Below are 23,279 nucleotides of genomic sequence, written 5' to 3' on the forward strand. Positions count from 1 at the left end.
CCCCAGGTGATGGTTCTGCTACCGTTTGATTTTGATGACATTTTAGGTCACGGGGGTGGGGACTGTGATCCACAGGCCTGATGCAGCCCACCAGACGTCCCCCTTTGGCCCATTATGGCTAAGCTACGCTCACCTGCCCCACACTTGGAATCACTTATGATATCAAGTGTGAGGCAGGTAAAAACACAGCTGGGCCAAAAAGTGGTTCGGCGGGCACCTTCAAAACCCTGTGCACAATGCCCTGTGCAGTTCTTTGCATGCCCCAGCAATCAGCTGGTCACCTAGTTGTCCACAGTGCTTTGAAGCCCTGGTGATCAGCTAATAGTTGGGGCTTCTCTGCATGGCTCTCTGCAAGCCGCGTGCATCAAAACTGGTCAACCAACATCACTGCTGCATCAAGTGATCAACAGATGAGATGCCCTGCCTACCTTGTGGCGTAGCAGCGGTTGTTGGCACCTGGGCCAGGTGCGCGCACACACCGGGAGGGAGGACTCCAGCCCAGCCCAGCCCTCACTGCCAACGCAGCTGGAGTGACTCCCCCCTCCCACTGGAGCAAAGCAGGGCCATGCTGAGCAGCCTGTCCACCAGCACAGAGGGGAGCCCAGTCGGTCAGTGTGGCCCTTGGTGGGTGAAGAGGAACACCATGCCGAGCCATGCTGGGGGGGGGCTGTGGTAAGGGCACTTGTTTCGCACCCAATCAAAAATTGTGTGCCCGGGGCCACGGCCCCCCTAGCACTCCCCGCTCTAAGCCCCTGGCCCTATCCACCTGTCAGATTTGGCCAGCTGGCCAGATCCAATCCCCTTCCCTTGTTTTGCGAAGAAGGAGAATTCACAATGTCTCATGGGGGGGGGTCTAGTTTCCCGTCGATGCTCAGATGCTTACAGGTTTATCCTTACACAAGCATCCCAACCCACAAGTTGGCTTGCAGAGCTAAATATTTTCTAGCTAATGCGCCGTCCGCTGTGTGTGAGACGCGAATGCCGTGGAGAATTCGGCTTTAAAAAACCCCGTGCTCCCTCATCCGCATGCGCAAATTGTGCCCAGCTGCACAGCCAGCCTGAATAAGAGGCCCTGAGTTGTAGTCTGTTGCCCCTGTGGCAAAAGAAATAGAGCACTAATCGTGTTCGTACGACCTCTTTATGATAAATAAAATAAAGTCTATCCGACCCTCTGAGCAACTTTTTACGGGCAGCCGAAGAGAAGAGGGCCCGTAAGGATACAGAACGCCTACTGTGTGCATTAGATGGCAATGCCTACAGCTAAAATAGCTACTTGAAGCCATTTCTAAATGGCAATCACTGTGTCGGGCAGCTCTGGAGTGCTCTGGTTATAAACAATTTTAATAATGCTGTTCAGAAGTAAATAGTGTCTGCTAAGTGCAGATAAAGTCAGCTCAGGGTGGCTTTATCTCTCAGATGAGAATGTCATTAAGGTTAATGTCCAGGCCTTCTGCTTTCATACATGTACAATGTGCCACATTGTCAATTCAGCTTTTTCCCTTTTAAACAGCTCCCACCCCTGACTCGCTGACTGTAGATCTTTTGAGAACTTCCAAAGTAAGGAGCATATTTTAAATGCTAGGGATTTTTCTTTTTTCTCTTTGAGACATCTGGGCATCTCTTCAGGAGCTGATTGCTACGGAGTCAACATGCCTTATAAGGGGGTACTTCATTGATGGATAAGAACCCCAGCAGTTGCCCAACTAGTTTAGCATTCTGTTTCCAGTGGTGATTAGCCTGTACGCATCTAGAAAGGCCCGCCAGATTCCTCCGAGATGTTGACCTGGCAAGAATCGTGATCTTGCGAGAAGTTCTCCTGCAGAAGTCCTGCTAAAATGCAGTGGTCCATTGTCTTATAAAGACAGAGAACTGATCTCACACATGGTAACTGCTTCGAGAATGCTTGCTGCCAAGTATCAGAAGGAAATAAAGAGGGGAAAAATATCCACCGGTTAAAATAACAGCTGAATAAAATATGGGAAACTGGACGACTTTTAGGCAAACTGCGGCTCCTTCGAAATTATTCATCTTAGCAGTTGACTATGTACAACTTTTGAATGTTTTAGTTTCAGCATATTAATGTAGAACAACAATGACAACAGTATAAGAACCCATGCACATCTCCCATTCATTTTGCCCTTAGGCCGATATTATTTCATTTCCTTTTTAAAGTCTCTCCCCCCGCCCCTTCAGCTTTCATTCATTCTGCCAGAATGCTTTCATATTCATGGCCAAAGCCGTTTTCTCGAACACACTGTGCTTTTTATATAAATATATTCCAGAGAAATCGACACATTCTGTAGCCCTAAACAACTCCAGCAAACGGCACCTTTCAAACTTGGCTGTATTTTTGATGCCCTTTCCGTTTAAGAAGATAGAAACCCACATGCGTTACTGATGGCGAATAGAGAGAATCCTAATAGTGTCTCTCTGTATGTTGGCCTACGGTCAAGAGAGGATTCTGAACATGTGCTGCCTTATTATAGAGTCTAACCTGTGAACCAACCCTATAAACCACAGATCTAAACTTTTGTGACCTTCCAGATGTTGCTGAATTACAACTGCCATCGTCCTTGACCATTGGCCATACTGGCCGAGGCTGGTGGCAGTTGGAGTCACCAATATCTGGAGGGCCACAGCTTCCCTACCCCTGCTGTCAAATATTCCTACATATTCAACCCAGCCGTCCTGGCATAACTTAGCTGCACTGAGGGATACACGGAGAGAGTTTCAAACGGATCTCCATATTGGATTAATTCTCCATCCTTTGAAGTAAGTGTGAAAACTCCCATTACCATCTGTGAGAAGAGATCTAAGGCAATGGATGTGGTCCATTTCCATTAAAACTCAATGGGAGCTTTGCCATTGGTTTCGGTGCGATGTGATTTACGGCCTGTGCCAGACTGCTTTTCTTTCTCTCTCTCTCTTTTCCATTCGTGTTTGTCAATTAACTGGCAACAATGCAGCAGGATGGAACGCTTGCCTCACTTTCGGTTCAGTGGCAGAACACATGTTCGGTGTGCAGACAGATCCATGCTCAAACCCCAGCAGAAGGGAGTATAGTAAATCCTGGACCGCTGCTGCTACCAGTCAGAGCTGGGAATGCTGGTCTAGATGGACCAATGGCCATACTTGCTATAGGGTCATGGCACATATGTCATCCTTCGCCTTTCCAACATCTTCTGCCCCGTGTGTGTGTGTATATATAGATGGATATAGGTATACAGTCATACCTTGGTTATCGAATGGAATCTGTTCCGGAAGTCCATTTGACTTCTGAAAACATTTGACAACCAAGGCGCAGCTTCTGATTGGCTGCAGGAGCTTCCTGCACTCAATCGGAAGCCGTGCAAGCCGCATCGGATGTTTGGCTTCCAAAGAACGTTCGCAAACCGGAACACTCACTTCCAGATTTGCGGCGATCGGGAGCCGATTTGTTTGGGAGCCAAGCCATTTGAGTACTAAGGTAGGACTGCATTTGAACTGCGGTTACATAATTACTGGACAAGATATACAGTGGCACCTCAGTTTTCAAACGCAATCCGTTCCGGAAGACCGTTCCGAAACGTTTGAAAACCGATTCATTTACTTCCGGAAGCATTTACTTACGGAAAACTCAATAAAAGAAGCTGCGTGGCACGTTCGACTTCCGAAAAGCGTTCTAAAACAGAAGCAGTTACTTCAGGGTTTTCGGCGTTCAAAAACCAAAACGTTCGACTTCCTAGACATTCGAAAACCGAGCTACCAGGCACAGTGAGTCTGTCACTGCAGTACATCTGCAGACTCACCAGGAGGGATATAGCCAGCTGCTCATGTTTGGAATTTACCATCTTGCAAAAGTGGAGAAGGTGTAAAGCTGATGCCGTGGATATTTTAAAGGTCCAGCTGTTATGCTGTCTCTTCCTCTTGCATTGGCCCGCTGTTCTGGTAGCACTTCCACTCAGGCCCCCAGATCATTGAAGGTGTATATATAGCAGTATTTGTGAAAATAAGCCAATAATTATGCTTTCTGTTGTATTTCATTTTCCATCTCTCCCACCTGCCGCATAAAGAATCTGCTTGGTACACACAACTTGGGCAGAGTCTACTATGAACCTATCAAGGACCGGCATGGCAATATCATCATAGTTACAATAAGAGAAGTGGAGACTCTCTATTCTTTTTTTAATGGCAAGTGGATGCAGATATCCAAACTACAAAGCCAGAGAAAATCCCTTTCAACACCGGAAGAGCCAGTTGCATTGGACATCTTGCTCATCACGATCCAGGTATCTTTTTGCTATGTTAAACTTTACAACTAACCAAGCTTTCCTTCTGAAAAAAAAGGACCCTGAAACTTGGGGACCCAGCAACTGAAATGCAGCTCACTACAGAATGGAAGGGGTCCCGGGGATCATCTAGTCCAACCCCATGCAATGCAGGAATATGTAGCTGTCCCATTACATAGCTGTCAACCTTTCCCTTTTTTGGCGGGAAATTCCCTTATTATAGCATTGGCAAACAGCAGGGAGGGTTGACAGCTATGGTCCCATATGGGGATCGAGCCTGCGACCTTGGCCCTCCAGATGTTTTGAGACTACAATTCCCATCATCCCTGACCACTGGTCCTGCTAGCTAGGGATCATGGGAGTTGTAGGCCAAAAACATCTGGAGGGCCGAGTTTCAGGAAGCCTGCTCTAACCGACTGAGCTGTTCAGTGGAAATCTGTCTTTGGGTCATGGGCAGCCAATTTTCTCTTTTTCAAAACAAGAGCAACCACTGTGGGGCACAGCCCATATCACAGGTGGGACTATGGCCAACATTATATCAACATTGCGCTGGCTGGGCTCAGCCTCAGACACACACCGCAGATCGAGACTTAATTTGGTTGTACCTCCTGTCCAACCGATTGCAAAGGGGCTACTGGGAGGTCTGGATAGCCCAAGTCATTCGAAAGTCTTTGCAGAATTGACACCCACCCAGGAACACCAGGCAAACAAGCTGAGTTAAGAATTCTGGGCAAAAGCAGAAAGATGGGAACAAATGCAGCAATAGAGGAGGAGGAGGAGGAGGAGAAAAATCAGGCAGATGCTCAGCAAGATGATGATTGCAAGAGAGCCAGGCAAAAACAACAGAAACCCGGATGCCAGAAAATGTTTAATTATTATTATTATTATTATTATTATTATTATTATTATTATTATTATTATTATTAATACCCCACCCATCTGGCTGGGTTTTCCCAGCCACTCTGTGCAGCTTCCAACAGAACATTAAAATGCAATAATCTATTAAACATTAAAAGCTTCCCTAAACAGGGCTGCCTTCAGATGTCTTCTAAAAGTCTGGTAGTTGTTTTTCTCTTTGACATCTGGTGGGAGGGTGGGTGCCACTACCGAGAAGGCCCTCTGCCTGGTTCCCTGTAACTTGGCTTCTTGTGTGAGGGAAGCACCAGAAGGCCCTCGGCACCGGATCTCAGTGTCCGGGCAGAACGATGGGAGTGGAGACGCTCCTTCAGGTATACAAGAAGCAGGGTGGCTGTGCCACTTCAACAATCAGGACCAAAAGAAATCCAGCCAAGGAACTGTGTCCTGGCATATGATCCCATGGCCCTTTCTTCTCATATAGCTTGGTAGAGCGTGAAATGCCAAACTGGGAGTGCAGGGAAACCTCACAGGCAGCCCTGGCACAAGAAACCAGAGCCAACTCCCTGGCTTCAACGGAGCCCTGCTTCTGCCTCCCTCCTGTAATAGCTGTTGTGAGCATTTATCTCACCGACCCATGTAACTCCATAATGGCTCCGGAGAAGCCAGCTGGAGCAATCGGAATTAAGCACTGAAAATCAGCAGCTCATAATAAACCACACCGCCGCTCTCCCCATTGGGGGTTTTGCCTAATTTAAAAAAGATGTGAGAGCGAGAATGTGCACACTGGATCTACGCTAGGCTTGCGGTATTAAAAATGCATTACACATATGAAAAAGCAGGGTGAGAAGAACAGAGTATATTTTTATATAAGGACCAACCAACCAACCAACCAACCCCCCCCCCAAAAAAAACCAGATCTGCTGATCACATTTCCACCAAGTTCCCATTGCGGGCAGGGGGCAATTCCCTTAATGATCATCAAACGGCTATTTTGTTCATGAAAAGCATGTGACAATGAAGATCTGATTGCCTTGCTTGGAGCCAAGCATAGCAATGGCAGATAATGCAACAGTTTCAGGAGTGAAGGCATGGGGCTGGGTGCCTTAATTCTCACCTTCTGCAGTGGCACACATAACTCAGGATAGCAGTCGGCTTCATTTATTGGGGTAATCTTTAAGAAGAAGAGTTTGGATTTGATATCCCGCTTTATCACTACCCGAAGGAGTCTCAAAGCGGCTAACATTCTCCTTTCCCTTCCTCCCCCCACAACAAACACTCTGTGAGGTGAGTGGGGCTGAGAGACTTCAAAGAAGTGTGACTAGCCCAAGGTCACCCAGCAGCTGCATGTGGAGGAGCGGAGATGCAAACCCGGTTCACCAGATTACGAGTCTACCGCTCTTAACCACTACACCACACTGGCTCTCTATCTATTGTGCCGCTAATGCTTTCTTTATTTTGCTTTAGGGACACTAGTTAAGTACATGCCAATGGGTGGTGCCAGCCCTCTTGGAGAGCTCTTTCTGATCATAAAGATACTTGTGTTGCGAGAATGGAAAGCGGCTAGTGTTAGATGGCTGATTTTATTCCAGCAGCAAAGTTTTGCAGCTGGTTGGGCTGATGCACCCAGGACTTCCCCTGACATCAGTCTGACGTGGACCAATTGCATTCAGGAGTTTTAACTGCATTGTATTTCCAAGCACAAAAAGGAGCAGCACCAAGTGATCTGTTTATTGGATACTTTCTCCATTGGGCTGAGGACTCTTCACCACAGCTTTGAGGGGATTGGCAAACTGGGCCCTTGAGAGTAGCAGCGGCAGAGCAGTGTGCTGCAGGTTTTTGTTTTGTTTTGTTTTGTTTGTTTGCAAAGTGGCATTTGCAAAAGGTTTCGATGATGTGTTTATTTCATTTATGGATTGCTTCCCATCTCAAAGCCCTCTCAAAGGGATTTGCAACATATATAAAAACAGTAGCAAACAATGGCATGTAAAAAAATACTTTTCTAAAAATCACAACTCTGAATATAAAAACGGTTTAAAACAACGGCACATGCATGAAATCAATTCAGATCCAGGACAGATACCACCCTGGGATAAAGCTTTTAGGAAGCTAGTTGAAAGCTGAACCTGTTTGGTGTGGGAACATTTATATAATTTAGCAGAGCTTAAACGATCCCCTGTTTGAGTTTATGCAGCAACAAGCGGGTTACTAACTCGTTTGAGTCCTATCAATAATTACACCTTCCTGGGTTGATAATCCCTTTCTGTCCCTCTTAAAGAAAACACACATGAATCTGAATCACATTAACATAAACTACTTTACTATCAGATTCATTCAGGTTTACAGAGTTGTTCCTGAAGGCAGGCTTAGGTTACGTAACAGATAAACTATGTGCTAGATAGTAGTGAGTCATGAGAAGGCAGCATCCGAGCAGCTACCAGTTAACACTCCTAGCAGCAACCAACCAACTGACTGCCACACAGAGGCAGTTAGTCCTCTCAGAATGTTGGACTTGACTGACAGCTTTATATCCCACTTTTGGCAGGTGCCAAAAAGCCTATAGAGAAGATGCTTGCCTGATGTGCATTGGAGAGAGAGGTCTAAAGGGTAGGTGCCACAACAGTATAGGCCCAGTTTTTATATCATGCGGAACAGACCTCCTGGTAGGATGGCATATGCAGGATGCCCTGTCCTGCAGAACACAGTGACCAGTTGGATATGTAGGGAATGAAGCTATCTTTTTAGGTTTGCTGTACCCAACCTTGAATCCAGCCAGGCACCTAATTGGTAGTCAGTGCAGTTGCTTCAGCAGCAGCGTAACTCCATGGGGATACCCCTCCCTAGTGAGCAACTGAGCTGCCACATTTTGCACTAGCTGCAGTTTCCAGGTCCGCCTCAAGGACGGCCCCACCTAGAGCACATTGCAGTAATCCAGTCCGGAGGTCACCAGCACATGGATGACAGGGTTTAGGCCAGGCTTCCTCAACCTTGGTCCTCCAGATGTTTTGAGACTACAATTCCCATCATCCCTGACCATCGGTCCTGCTACCTAGTAGGGATCATGGGAGTTGTAGGCCAAAAACATCTGGAGGGCCGAGGTTGAGGAAGCCTGGTTTTTGCTATCCTGATCCAGAAACGGATGTACCTGTCTTACCAACCGAAGCTGGCAAAAGACAGCCTTTGCCGCAGGAGTACCCCGGACAACAAACCTGCTCCTTCATGAGCATAACCCCATCCCAAAGTGGCAATTGGCCAATTATCTAGATATCCATTGCTCAATCAGTATGCATCTTATTCCAGAATGTTTTAGCTCTCGACGGACTGACGTTGTAGCTCACCATTGACACTTGTAAGCCACCACCACTGGGTGGCATCAAAAGCCCATGCACTAACTTGGCTGCCACCTGGCACCCAAGCATGGGGGAAGGGGGCAATTTGTTCACCACATTCCAGTGTTGCACCTGCCCATCTCCTGCTTCTGAGGTTTGAAGTTGCCCTTTTTCTGTCGGTACAACTAGGCAATTATTTCACCTACTCTTATCATGATGAAGGTCTTTGCGGAAGAATTTAGGTTATTTGAGTGGAGTTTGGGGTGCAAATAATATGTAGAAACAGTTTTAATTCTCAGTGAAAGGATAGAAACGGATACAGAGCACAGGACATCCAGGAAGGCAATCTCAGGTGGTCAAAGCTTGATTTTGAAAGGGAAATGGTTTTAAAAATAGGGTATCACTCACTGCCAGCTTTTGGAGCCACCGACTAGAGCAGGGTTTCCGAAGCTGACTTTGGACTACAATTCCCATCATCCCTAGCTAGCAGGACCAGTGGTCAGGGATGATAGCAGTTGTAGTCCAAAGTCAGCTGGGGACCCAAGTTTGGGAAACCCTGAATTATTATTATTATTATTATTAAATTTTTATTAAACAACAAAAAACAGAATACACAATAGTTTCGAAGCACACATAAAGAAAAAGATACAACCCGTACATAATTTGACGGTATTTAAAAAGAAGGACTAATCCTAAGAGGGGGTTCAGAAGACAAACGGAAAAAGGTTATAAAGAAAGTAGAAAAAGGGGGAAGGGGAAAGAAAAATTGGGAAAAGGAAAAAAGAAGAAGAAAAAGAGAAAGAAAAAAAAGTAGAAAGTCTAGATTAAGGTTACTATTTACAACATTATTACAATACAATTACATACGCTTGACTTCCGTTTACACTCTTTGTTTCTTTATCTTAACCCTTTTTCTCACACAGGTCTTGTTACATCCAACTTGATCTTCTATTACTTTCTAATAATATATTGATATTCAATACGTATATAGATTTCACCTTTCTATTGCCAGGAAATTTTGATGTTATTGTACTGGTTTAAATAGTCAATAAAACCTTCCCATTCCTTTTGTGTCTTTTGATTGAATTGACCTCTCATTCTTCCCGTCATTACCGCTAACTGCATATATTCTGTCATTAAAGCTTGCCAATCATATATTGTGGGATTGTTCTCGTTCTTCCAATTTCTTGCTAAGAGAATTCTGGCCGCTGTGAGGGCGTACATTGTTAACATTCTTTTCTCTGATTTAATTTCTGGAGGTAGTATTCCCAAGAGGAAGGTTTCTGGTTTCTTCTTAATAGAGATTTTCAAAAGTTTTTTTAGTTCATTATGAACCTTTCCCCAATATTCCTTAATTATATCGCATTCCCACCACATGTGGAAGTACGTTCCCAAGCCACTTTTGCATTTCCAACACAAGGGTGACTGGTTTTTAAACATTTTAGATAGTTTGATTGGGCTATAGTGCCACCTATATGTCATTTTCATGACATTTTCCCTTAAATTGATACAAGCTGTGAATCTCATGTCTTCCTTCCACAGCCTCTCCCATTGTGTCATGAAAATATTGTGCCCAATATCTTGGGCCCACTTTATCATGGCACTTTTTACCAGTTCTTCTTTGGTCTCCCACTCTAGTATCAGATCATACATTTTGGAGATATATTTCCCTTTGGATTGAATTAGCTGCGTCTCGAATTTGGATGTTTCGTTGGCTATCCCCTCCTTTCTATCTATCTTAAACCTTTCATTCAACTGGAAGTATTGTAACCATCCTGTCAGTTGGTTGCTTATCTCTTTGTATTCCCTTAATACAATATTTCCATTTTCCTCTTTTATTAGTGTCCTATACCTTGCCCATTTGCCCTGCATGTTCTTTCTCTTGGCCGTAATTATTTCAATTGGCGATGTCCATAGTGGGATTTTGGGTTCCAACATCCATCTGTATTTTGTCCAGGTTTTAAACAAAGACTTTCTTATGATGTGATTTAGAAATCCTTTATGGGCACTTACCTTCCCATACAACAGGTAAGAGTGCCACCCGAAGCGGTTATCAAACCCCTCCAATTCTAGTATTTCATAGTTCTCCAAATTTATCCATTCTTTTAGCCATGTTAGGGCGGCAGCTGCATGGTATATCTCTAATTCTGGGAGGGCAAAACCACCTCTCTCTTTTTTATCTATAAGGATCTGGTGTTTTATCCTTGGTTTTCTTCCATTCCAGATGAATTTGGATATATCTCTCCTCCATATTTTAAAACAATCCATTCCTCCTAATATAGGGATGGTTTGAAATAAGTAACACATCTTAGGAAACCCTGAATTAGAGGGATGATGGTTTTGCTTTTCAGGTGCTGAAATGTCAATAACATTTTCTAGAACCGAACGTTGGCTGCGTGGCCTCACAAAGCATTTTACTTCAAGGCTAGCTTGAGCCGAACCTTGCCAATATTGAGATGCCAATCAATTTGTATTCATACGTACGAGATGCCCCCGAGAAATTGTGCAAACTTTCAGTGAGATTTTCAAAGAGATCCCTTCCTTATACTGTTTGAAGCAAACATCTGCTGGCAACTCGGGCGTGTGGAGAATTGCCCTGTCCCCCTGGGAAATGTTGCTAGGGTCATCTTGACATCAGAGCGAAGTCAACAGCAGACATTGGGTAAAGAGCCAGTAAAGACTATCATTGGCCAAGCAAGATCCCACCCTGAGCTGAAAGCCTTTCTAGACAACCCTTCCTGCTGAGGAGAGCCAATGGCTAGCCTGGGTGGGTGGAGTCATTCTAGTACTCTTTAGTGGCTAGAGCGATGCTGCATAGATTCGGTAGACCACCACGTAGAGCAGCTGTGCACAAGGTCATGGGTTCCTGGCTCTCAAAAAAAGGTCCGTTTAGGCTACATAGAATCATGGAATTCTAGAGTTGGAGGATCATCTCTAGTCCAACTCCCTGCAATTTAGGAATATGCAGCTCTCCCAAATGGGGATCGAACCTGCAACCTTGGCATTATCAGCACCACGCTCTAACCAACTGAGCTATCCAGGATCAAATGCTAAAGTTAATAGTGAGAACAGCAAAAGCATATAAGATCCCTGCCTGATCAGGCCAAAGGCCCACCTAGTCCCAAGGCCCATGTGGTCCAGCATTCTGTTCTCACAGTCGCTGCCCAGATGGTTGCAGGAAGCCCACAAGCAAAACTTGAGCGCAACAGCACTCTGCCGACCTGCGAATCCTGCAAGTAGTATTCATACGCATAATGCCTCTGGCAGTGGAGCTAGAACACAGGCATTGTGGTTGGGAGTCATTTATAGCTTTATCCTCCGTGAATTTGTCTAATCTGTTGGTGGCCCCCACTACCTCTTTCTTTTTTAAGTTTTAATTTATACTTTTTGAGTTTATACATTTCATTAGTTTTGCAATCAATTTAACTTTTCAAAATTTGACTTCCTTCCCCCTCTTTCTGTGGTTCATTCATTAAAAAAAATATTCTGCATATCCAAATTCATTTAACTTACTCATTTAATTATCTACTGTAAATATACACTCTTATGAAACTGCAGGTTGTTACAATAATCCTGCTAATGTTTTAATCTATTTACAATTTATTTGTAAATATTCAGTAAACCATTCCCATTCTTTCATAAAAAGTTTGTTATCTTGATTTCTTATTCTTCTGGTAAGTTTCGCCATTTCTCCATATTCCTTAAGTTTTTGTATCCATTCTTCCTTTACTGGGACTTCTGCTTCTTTCCACTTTTTGGGTGAGTAGCATTCTTGCTGCTGTAGTAGCATACATGAATAAATTTCCATACAATTTAGGTACCGGTAGTTCTGTCCCTAAAATTCCCAAAAGAAAAGCTTCTGGTTTTCTTACAAACGTTATTTTAAACATCTTTTCCAATTCATTATAGATCTTTTCCCAATAAGCTTTAACCATACTACAAGACCACCACATATGATAAAAAGAAGCTTCTAATTTGTCCAATCTGCTTTTAAAGCCATAAAAGTGGGAGGCTAGCACTACCTCTTTCATGGAATCATAGTTTTGGAAGGGACTCCGAGGGTCATCGAGTCCAACCCAGCTCCTGTGGGAGCAACGTCCATAGTTTAGCTATGCACTGTGTGAATAACTACTTTCTTTCTCTTGTCCTGAATCTTCCAATATTCAGTTTCATTGGGTGGTCCCATTTGGTTGTAGTATTGTATATGGTGGGGGAAGAAAAAGCTCTCTATGCCCACTTTCTCTGCACCATGCAATTTTTTTAAACACATCTATCGTTAATACAACTTTTATCACTTTATAATCCTCTATATTACATGCCTTTATATAACTTTACTAGTCTGTTTTTTTTCTGAACTAGAAAGCCCATAGAGGCAAAAACAAAATTGTTGTTTAGTCGTTTAGTCATGTCCAACTCTTCATGACCCCATGGACCAGAGCACGCCAGGCACTCCTGTCTTCCACGGCCTCCCGCAGTTTGGTCAGACTCATGTTGGTAGCTTCGAGAACACTGTCCAACCATCTTGTTCACTGTCGTCCCCTTCTCCTTGTCCCCTCAATTCTTCCCAAAATCATGGTCTTTTCCAGGGAGTCTTCTCTTCTCATGAAATGGCCAAAGTATTGGAGCCTCAGCTTCAGGATCTGTCCTTCCAGGGAGCACTCAGGGCTGATTTCCTTCAGAATGGATAGGTTTGATCTTCTTGCAGTCCATGGGACTCTCAAGAGTCTCTTCCAGCACCATAATTCAAAAGCATCAATTCTTTGGTGATCAGCCTTCTTTATGGTCCAGCTCTCACTTCCTTACTTCACTACTGGGAAAACCATAACTTTAACTATACGGACCTTTGTCGGCAAGGTGATGTCTCTGCTTTTTAAGATGCTGTCTAGGTTTGTCATCGCTTTTCTCCCAATAAGCAGGCGTCTTTTAATTTTGTGACTGCTGTCACCATCTGCAGTGATCATGGAACCCAAGAAAGTAAAAGTCCGGTTCCCTAAGTTCCTTCAGATAGTTAACCTCAGCAGGGCCTTCCAAATTCACCTCTGAAATTGTGCTTAAAGCAAATTTTGGTGGCAGTTCAAGTTTTCTCCTGTTGGCCCCCTCCTGTCAACCTTAGCAAATATTGAGGGTCTCTTTTATACGCTTGAGGAAAACAGAGAACATTAGCAAGGACGAAAAAGACACTCTTAGCCGTGAGTTTCTGTACCTGGCAGCTGAGCTAATTGGACACTACTGTGGGACTGTCTGTAACTGGCTGCCATCCTAATGCTGAAGCAGTCAGGGTGGGAGACTAATTAGTGCTGGATCTTCCACATATTAATTAGAACGCTTTCATCATTCATTTAGAGCTAGGCACTTAACTCAACAGATCTAGGATCATTTCCAGTTCTAAGTACACGGCTCAAAGCTGACAAGAACCCATTGTGAATGCGCCGGCGGATTTCTTCTGCTGCGTCAGCTGAGGCTCCCCCTCCCCCAATCACTGCAAGATGGACACTTCTGTGTGCAGAGGACACTCAAACATTAGTCTACAAATCAACGGATTTATAGAGCTCAGGATGGCAATTCGTTGGTCCTGCCCCTGATCTCCACACAGCCTTGAACATATGGAGGCCCGCCCTCTCTCTTCCACATGCTATTTTTTCTCTGATGCAATCTTTCGTGCAAGTCCTGTCAATAGCAGTTCCACCAAAAATTACTTTTATTTTTATTTTTTTATTCGAAAATTTATTGGTTTTTACAGTTTTAAGCACATTACATAGTTGTTAAATTTATTCATCCTCCCCCCTCACTGGGGGGAGCAAATTTCCACTCCCCTTGCACACAGGGGAAAACATTAAACATTTTGAAAATTTAACATATTTAACATACCAAAAAAAATCATTGCTTAAGTCTGGCCTATTTCCCTAGGCCAAACATTCCTCTTTTCCTTAATTTCATTGTCGGTTGACTTCCCCGAATCCCCCCCCCCATTGAATTCATTGTCTATCCTCTTTGCAGTTTTCCAATTTCATAATCAAATCTATTTTACACACCTATAAAAATTTTACCTTTATCCTATTACACAAAATCAATCAATATCATACTTAAATCCTTATATTTTTTTACCAAACCTCGGCTCCTAGGCACTTCTGAACCTTTCCTAAACCCTGCCAATTTTCCTGATTAAACTAAATTTACTCACCACCAAAAATTACTTTTAAATACACAAGCCTTTCCACACTTAATTTTGAGAGCTTACTTCAATGGATCTTTCATAAACAAAAGCAAAAGGCGCATATCTGTAGCTGCAGGACCAAAATCAGTGATTGGAGGGAAAGTGGAAACCAAGAGGCAGGGATGCACACACACACACACACACACACACCAGATACAGTGGTACCTCATTTTTCGAATGTCTCCGTTGATGAACATTTCAGTTTTTGAACGCCATAAACCCAGATGTAAAAGCTTCAGTTTTTGAACACACCTCGGAAGTCAAACATGCCACGCAGCTTCCAATGAATGCAATATCCTGAGGCCTAGCTGTTGGCTGTTGAGTTTTCGGTTTTCGAACGTTTCAGAACCTGAATGGTTTTCCAGAACAGATTACATTCGAAAACCGAGGTACCACTACAGACACTTCCTGCAATGACATCGTCTGCTTTTTTGACCCCTAATTTTCCTGCTCTATGGGATATGGCAAAATGGACGGCACTGATAAAAGAGAATCTCTTAAAGAAGGCTGGAAACCTTCCCTAATCTATATAAAAAGCTATTTCCCATATGCAAAGACCACAGCGGGGTTCAGAGTGTAAGACAACAGCAGACTGTATTATGAAACATGTTAGAGGGGATGAAATGAGGTAAGACAGGACCTTAAAGCACAATTGTATGCGATTTGGGTTATGAACATTGATGCTGGGTGAGCGGGAAGCCGCTAGTTTTGTTGAACTGGAATATAATCGTTGAGTAACAAATGCAACTTTCTATATGGGAAAAACGAATAAAATATTATTATTTAAAAAATCCTTTTCAAGGGGAGCAATTCCAAAAAGTGTATCTAGGCCAATGCTGAAGGAGGGTCCCTTCCTCTCTCTTTCTTTCTTCTTCTTCTCCAACAGGACACTCTTTCCTATCACAGAAGGAGCCAACAGCGCCTGGCTCCTGGCCTCTATTTAGGCTACCTGAAACTCTGCAGCTCGGTGGACCAGATAAAAGTCCTGGTGCTGCAAAAGCTGCCCAACATTCTTTGTCATGTTAAAATCCGAGACAACAGCAATGTGTCCAGGTAAGTGAAAAAATATTTTTCCCCCTACCTAGTGTTTAGTTAGCACTTTGGGGACTGCTGACCCAGGTACCTGGGATTGAGCCCCACTGAATAGAGAATATGGGTGTAGGGTTAACTGGCATTTCACAAGCAGGGGAATAAAGTTGAAAGCAGTAGAGACAGTGCCAAAGAATCCGTACCAAAGGCAGGAGTTGAACTCAGGGCTCCCAGCTCCAGTTCCTACCACATTGGTTCACTGAACTTTTCAAATGCATGCTAGTGAACTTGAAATTGCCATCCAGATTTACTTTTATAAAGCTGCAAATAGATTTTTTTATTACACCCAAGATACTCGCAGTGCAATTCAATTGCGTGTCAACTCAGAAGCAAGTCTCATTGTTTTCAATGGAGTTTATTGCCAGCCAAATATGTATAGCATTACAACTTCAGGATAGCATAGCAGAAGGGATGCAGGTGGCGCTGTGGTCTAAACCACTAAGCCTCTTGGGCTTGCCAATCAGAAGGTCCGAGGTTCAAATCCCGGCAACGGGGTGAGCTCCTGTTGCTCTGTCCCAGCTCCTGCCAACCTAGCAGTTTGAAAGCACACCAATGCAAGTAGATAAATAGGTACCGCTGTGGCGGGAAGGGAAACAGTGTTTCTGTGTGCTCTGGTTTCCGTCATGGTGTTCTGTTGAGCCAGAAGTGGTTTAGTTATGCTTGCCACATGACCTGGAAAGCTGTCTGTGGACAAACGCTGGCTCCCTCAGCATCAAAGCGAGATGATCGCCACAACCCCATAGTCGCCTTTGACTGGACTTAACCGCCCAGGGCTCCTTCACCTTTACCTTTTTTTACCTAGCATGGCAGAAGTTCCCAGTTGGTTCCCCATCCACATTCTTGCTAGGTGGGATCACAGAATATTCCCCAAACAAAGCTACGTTTACAGGGGCAGACCTAGCAATACGCAAACCAAAGCACAGCCAACCTTGAAAATTCTCACCTCTCTGAATTTTGCAATGCAGTTCTCCAGTAACATGCCTTATACAAGTGGGTAGCCGTGTTGGTCTGCCATAGTCAAAACAAAATCGAAAATTCTTTCTAGTAGCACCTTAGAGACCAACTGAGTTTGTTCCTGGTATGAGTATCTGAAGAAGTGTGCATGCACACGAAAGCTCATACCAGGAACAAACTCAGTTGGTCTCTAAGGTGCTACTAGAAAGAATTTTCGATTTTGTTATGCCTTATACAAGAGTGTATATACTAGGGTAAAGTGTCAATTAAAATGCATATGTTTGTGGGGGGGGGAACATACCAAAAGAAGCATGGTATCAGAGGAAATCACTTTGAAGGGAAAGGGGGCAAACAGGCAAAATTTAGTACAGAAATTTAGCACAGAAATGTGCACATCATGTGAAATTTGCTCTAAAATGCTGATGAATTTTCACGAGTGGTTTAGATATAGATACAGATGATATAGGAATAGATATAGATACCAACACACACACACAAAAATGAACTGATGTGGAATTATGGAGGACTGAATGGGAGAAATGGAGAAAAGTAGAAATGGACAGATTCTCCCACCCTTAACATGTGCTCCTCCTAGCCACACCTCCTGAAGTATCCTGTCCCTGTCATCACACACAAATCTTTCCAGATGCTCATCACTGAGTTGGTCCAACCTCAAAGGGCTGGTGTGATGGCCTGGGAGTCAGACTCTGATGCTGAACCTGAGGGATCCCAGCCTGCACAGGATTCCCCGCCTCCAGAACCAGCTGAGCTGGGGCCAGGGCTTGAGCCTGAAGGATCCCCACCTGTGCTGGATCCCCAGGTGCAGGCATCAGCAGAGTCTGCTCTGGCTCCTGATGGGAGGGAGGACCCATTGCCTGCAGGTGCTCCACTCCCAGCCTCTTCAGAGGAAGCTGAGGCATCCCCTGGGTCCAGTAACCCACCAGCCTCTCCTGAGCTACAGAGGCTCAGGGCAGAGAGGCGAAGGGAGTTAAGTGTCTGCAGGAGGAGTGCTCGCCTCCAGGCCCGGAGGAGAGGCGAGTCTCCAGAGGATCGGGGCGGCCCTAAGCATAGGGCCAGATAAAAGCCAGCCAGACCCAGCCCAAGTTGCGTGAGCAACATAGTTGCAAGCGTGTGCTCAACCTGCAACCTTGTGCCTGAACCTGCCTTGGACCTTGACCTGCTCCCTGCCTCGCTCCCCGCCGGACTGACCTCCTTTGGACCCCTAGACCCAGGACTGGACTTGGACCTCGCTTCATGGACAAACCCTTGGGGCCAGCACAGCTTCTGTCTCCCTGCCGCAAGCCCTCTGCACCTTGGAGACTGATCCAGGGAAGCCTTTCAACCATTTGCCTCCTCAGGGTGCTTGCCAAAATCCATTACCTGCACCATCCCTTTACCTGACCGATTTTGCAACACCTGTTCACTGTCTGCGGTGTAAAGTAGGCAAACCAATTGACGTGCATCCCACAGCCATTCAGGGGCAGAGGTTGACTTTCTGCATGGTCTCACCCAATGACTGGATGGTCCCTCTCTGTGATCAGAGGAGGTGGGGTTGTAAGCAAAGTCACAAATGGGTCTGGAAGGAAGATGCTGAGCTATTGGGCACCCAGTGAGCCCATCCACTACTTTGGCATGCCTCCTCCCCACTCGCCCGTCAATAAGTGCTGGCTCAGAAACATGCACAATGACCAACTGCGTACCTCAACCTGCCTTCTCTCCATACAATCACAGGCAAGCCTGCTTCCTCGCCCATGCATAAAGAGGGGGCCAGGGCATGAAATGTGCCTACCAAAATCCAAGCAGTTTTTGCTGGCTATGTTCAGTGCTCGAAATCAAATGGCTGATGAGAAAACAGAGACCCCTGGAAAAATGCCACTGTAGCCCAAGGCATGTGTGCGAAAAGATTATAGAAACATGGAACAGCCCTCTTGTCAAAGAAAGCTGAAATGTTTCAAAGGCTTTTTTATTATTATTATTAAGACCTTGGTAAAGAAGTCTTCGGCTTGATATGCGCACTCGACGAGAATGAAATCAGAAAGTTGGCCCTTTTTTTAACCGCAAGCAATCGGGCCTGTTATAAGTTTAGAAATCTTTTTACTATCCGAGAACGAAAACTTCAACAGAGCCCAAACATACGTACAGTAAATTCTTCCTTGTGCAGTGAACTTTTGTTATATTTCTAATTTTAAACTTCACTCCGTATACAGAGAGGAGTGGGAATGGATCCAAAGCCTTTCTGGCTCGGAATCTATGGAAAATATGGATCATTCCGCAGAGTGTCCAACTCAACTGTTCGTGGAGCTCCAGATGGCAGTGAAAGCTCTCCTGAAGCAGATCAGTCTTCCTCTACGACAGGTACGATGCATTGTTTGTGGCACTTTCGATTTGTGGAGGAATTTGAACATCACGCTCTTCCTCACGCCTTGAATTGTAAATATATTCTTGCTTATCGTTGCCATTTTGTTTCAGAACCATACATTCCAGGGCTGATTGAAGGTCATGTTTGTTTGCCTGCAGTGTGTGGCCTATATGGGAAGGGTGGGTTTCATTTAGTCCACAAGAGGCTGAATGGATGAGGGCTCCATTCTTCTTCTTCTTCTTCTTCTTCTTCTTCTTCTTCTTCTTCTTCTTCTTCTTCTTCTTCTATCACTCATAGCCGAGTAAGATTGTCTTCCATAAACACAGTTTTAACAGCGTGTCCGTAAGTGACTGTGGAGGCCAATTCTGGATCCATTACCAGACATCATGGCTGCATTGCCATTGCCATGCTGTCAAAAAATGATGCTCGGAGTTGCAGAGGGGTCTGAATCCACAGCAGAACCCTGACAAGGTACATCACTACCAGGCAGGAAAATAATCAGCGTCACGTAAATGAAATGGCCTGCCATAAGGGGGCAAAGTTCTGTTACAACTGAGTCTTGTACACTCCTGAAAGTGTGTGAAATTACAGTATTTTCCCGTGTATTAGACGAGGTTTTTTGACTCAAAAATCATGTCAAAAAACTGGGGTTGTCCTATACACAGATAGTGGCATGGGGGGGGGAGCTGTGTGCTGCCAGCCAGCTGGTTGGTGGGCACGCAACCCCCCCTCCATGCTGCTGCAGGAAGCATGCACTATTCCCACCCACCGTGGCGTGGGGGTGAGTGGCTGCCCACTTTGCCAACCCACACCAACGCCCATGCTGGGCTGATGGCACGCTTGCAATTCCCCCTTTAAAAAAAGCTCGACAACTTTGGGCCATCTTCCCTCATTTTCTTTAAATTTAGCCCCCCAAAATCGGGGGGAATCTGATACATGGAAAAATACGGTAGTTTGACAGTAAGGTCAGGTGACGCAATGGTGTAACTGCTTTTTTGTGCACCCAAGTCCCAAAGTCTTTAGTGTGGAGGAGCATTTCACTGAGCCAGTGCTAACAGGTAACTCTGTGGACCTTTGCAGTGCTATGCTCAGTGCTCGCATGTAGCAAGAGAGATTTGGCTGTAAGATCTAGCTATTATATGGTTCTCTCACCACGAACCCATATTCAGCCCACAAGAGCTGACTGCAAGCATCCTGATGTAGTCATCTTCGATGGTACAAGTCACAGTCTCCTGAATCGGGAACATTTCCAGTCTAGTGACATCCACCCATTTTTATCATAGGAAAGAATTATGAGAAAGTCGTTTAAGTATCAATGGAGGCCTGATAAACCCTTTGCAGACAACACAATATGTGTGGCTAATCAGTGAAGGAATTTTATCTAATTTTAGTTAAATTGTCTCCTGCCATTTCCCATTAAAAAATAATAATCCCAAAGCAGTTCTCAAGAAATCAATAAAATCCATTGTTTGCCTCTGCTGGCACCACTCCTGACCACCAATGCACTGATCAGATCTACATGCATACAGGGCAGGAAGCGAGTGGCACTGTGGTCTAAACCGCCGAGCCTCTTGGGCTTGCTGATCCTAAGGTTGGCAGTTCAAATCCGTGCAACGGGGTGAGATCTTATTGCTTTGTCCCAGCTCCTGCCAACCTAGCAGTTCGAAAGCATACCAACACAAGTAGATAAATAGGTACCGCTGCAGCGGGAAGGTAAATGGTGTTCTATGCACCAGAAGCGGTTTAGTCATGCTGGTCACATGACCTGGAAAAGCTGTCTGCGGGCAAATGCCATGTCCCTCAGCCTGAAAGTGAGATGAGCGCCTCAACCCCATAGTCGCCTTTGACTGGACTTAACCATCCAGGGCTCCTTTACCTTTACATGCGCACATGTGAATGTCAAAATATGTAATGTCAGTATGCTGCTTACCAGGCTCTCTGGCTTATACCCAGCATACTTTAAATGTGCCACCTCTTTTATGCCCATCATAGTCTTTCCAGGAAAGCAAAAGCCCTTGTTTGCCTGTACTACCCACATAGCAAGCTCAAATAGCTAGATCCTGCGAAGACGCATTATTGATGGTTTCTGAAGACTTTCTTACGCAGAGACTTTCCTAGGCAGTTCTTTTCCCCAAAAAAAGCTTGAATGCAGGCTGTCAGGGAACCGCCACCTGGCCCGCTGAGGGGACCGGAGGGTCTGTTAGGATACAGAGAGCCCCGGCGCCAACTGAGCAGCAGTACCTCGTCCAGCGCAGAAAGCCACCACACCTCCAGTGGGGAGGATAGGGAAGGTGCCAGCCTGGAGAGGAGAGGGCTTGGGGATGCCACAGAGAGCCCCAGCGCCTCATCCAGCCAGGAGCGGCAAACAGGAAGTCTGGCAGGAAAGGGGCTTGGGGAAGCTACAGAGACCCTGCGCTCACCTCGCCCGGCTGGTCAGGAGGAAGGAACACCATTTCCATCGCCCCAATTGCGCAGAGGAATGAAACGCAAGGAGGGTAGGAGGAGACTTGGGGTGCCGAAGTTCTTATGCTGGGGAAAGAGCCGGAAGGGGCCGCTCCCGGATTCTGCCAGCGACTGAGACGGACGTGTACTTTGAAACTCTGCACTGTAAATAGTTTGCACAATAAACCTGTAAAAAGAGAGGTTGGGCTCCTGCTTCGTTACTCGTGAGGCATCACCACACGAAACTTACACAGACATTTCCCAAAACCAAAAAAAGTTTCTACGTGGGCAGATGGTGGCTGATTGTTTTATAATGGGCAGCCGTTATTTCTTGATTTTTATTGTTGTTGCAGATGTTTCTCTTTGTGTTTTATGCTTTTGTGTTGTAGTTTAAGTTTGCATGCCATCATGAAAGCCTGTTGGTGGGCTGGAACTAGGTATGGTTGAAATTTAACAATAAATAAAATACAGTAATAGAATGCTACCATATTCTGCCATGTTTGGGAGCCTATATGGATCAATCTTTGATCCAAAAGGAGTGCGCCAGGATTTAGTTCAAGCATGCTAAGATTTTTCCAGATAAAATGTATTCCAACGATTCAACAATCCAATTTCTGTCTTTCTTTGAATATTTTGTTAGTCTTGTTTAATATAAATTAAAAGAAATTAAAAAGTGAGACAGCCTCGGATGCATATATATATATGCTCCCAACAATCATATTTGCTGGTGCTCAAAGCCACAATTAAACCAGGAAGCTTCCAATTAAACCATAGTTTCCTGTTGTGTTCAAACTTGGGAAACTGTGGTTACCAGGTTCAGAACAAGCCAGGATATTAAACGAACCAACTTAAAACATTGGTTCAGCAGCTTGACTTGTTCTGAAGCCATAACCATAGCTTCTTGGTTCGGATGGAATGAGAAACTATGGTTAATTAGAGGCTTCCCCATTTTATTGCAGCTCGTAGCAACAGGAGGAACAAAGGAGCCACATTCGCAGGCAAAAAAACTCAGGCATATCTCTGCTTAATAAACTGAGATGTGATCATCCAAGCATGGTTTATTGGTAGCTATAAATCCATTCCATGAAGAAGCTGAGCTGAAGCTGATTTAGGAAACATAACCATGTAAGTTACTACCACACTTCTTTCTTGTAGCCCTGATTCACATAACTTAAAGAAAAGATAAGAAACCTCGAGCTTCTACCATAGCTCCCAAATCGGAGTGTTTGTTGGCCAAAGATGGCCATAGACTCAAAAAATGCAAAATTCGCACGCCAGTGCACACTGGTCCACACAATATCTCCCAAAGCTCTACGGCCCCGGAACAGCTTCCTTCCAGGTTTCACAGCATCAGGAGATGCCACGCAGCCTGAGGCGACTTCCCACCAGGCCTCTTCTGCTCCCTCAAGATTGTGGGGCTGAGCCTTGTCCCCATGGACATTTGTGGGGCTGTAGAGACCTCAGCACCATAGAGTTGGTGAGCCTGACACACACCCCCACCCCCACACAAAGGATTGATAACAAGAGGGAGAGATTACAAGCTTAGATAATGGTCCCAGCTGATTCCATGCCTCCATTCAGCATCAAAGTCAATTTTAATCAAACATACACCTCTTGCTGTTTGATATTTATTTCATTTTCATTTTTCTCAGTGCGGCTTGTTAAATCTTTTTCATTGCACCATTTGGTGACAGGCTGCAGGGAGAAAATGGGGAGGGGAAGGGAGGAAGCAAGCCCCCCCCCCCAAAAAAGGAGGGGGGATCTGCATA

At 44.9% G+C, this 23,279-nt stretch overlaps 1 protein-coding gene across 1 annotated transcript in view; it reads left to right on the forward strand.

Annotated features, from left to right (window-relative positions):
• The window catches only part of ANKFN1 (ankyrin repeat and fibronectin type III domain containing 1), a 106,612-nt gene that overhangs the window by 61,807 nt on the left and 21,526 nt on the right, over positions 1-23,279 (forward strand). The window contains exons 11-13 of the mRNA XM_033138735.1: positions 4,053-4,268; positions 15,553-15,719; positions 18,917-19,064. Of these exons, the coding sequence (XP_032994626.1) occupies positions 4,053-4,268; positions 15,553-15,719; positions 18,917-19,064 (531 nt within the window). The remainder of the gene's footprint in view (positions 1-4,052; positions 4,269-15,552; positions 15,720-18,916; positions 19,065-23,279) is intronic.

Source organism: Lacerta agilis, chromosome 2 (genome assembly GCF_009819535.1).
Source record: "Lacerta agilis isolate rLacAgi1 chromosome 2, rLacAgi1.pri, whole genome shotgun sequence".
Classification (NCBI taxonomy): domain Eukaryota; kingdom Metazoa; phylum Chordata; class Lepidosauria; order Squamata; family Lacertidae; genus Lacerta; species Lacerta agilis.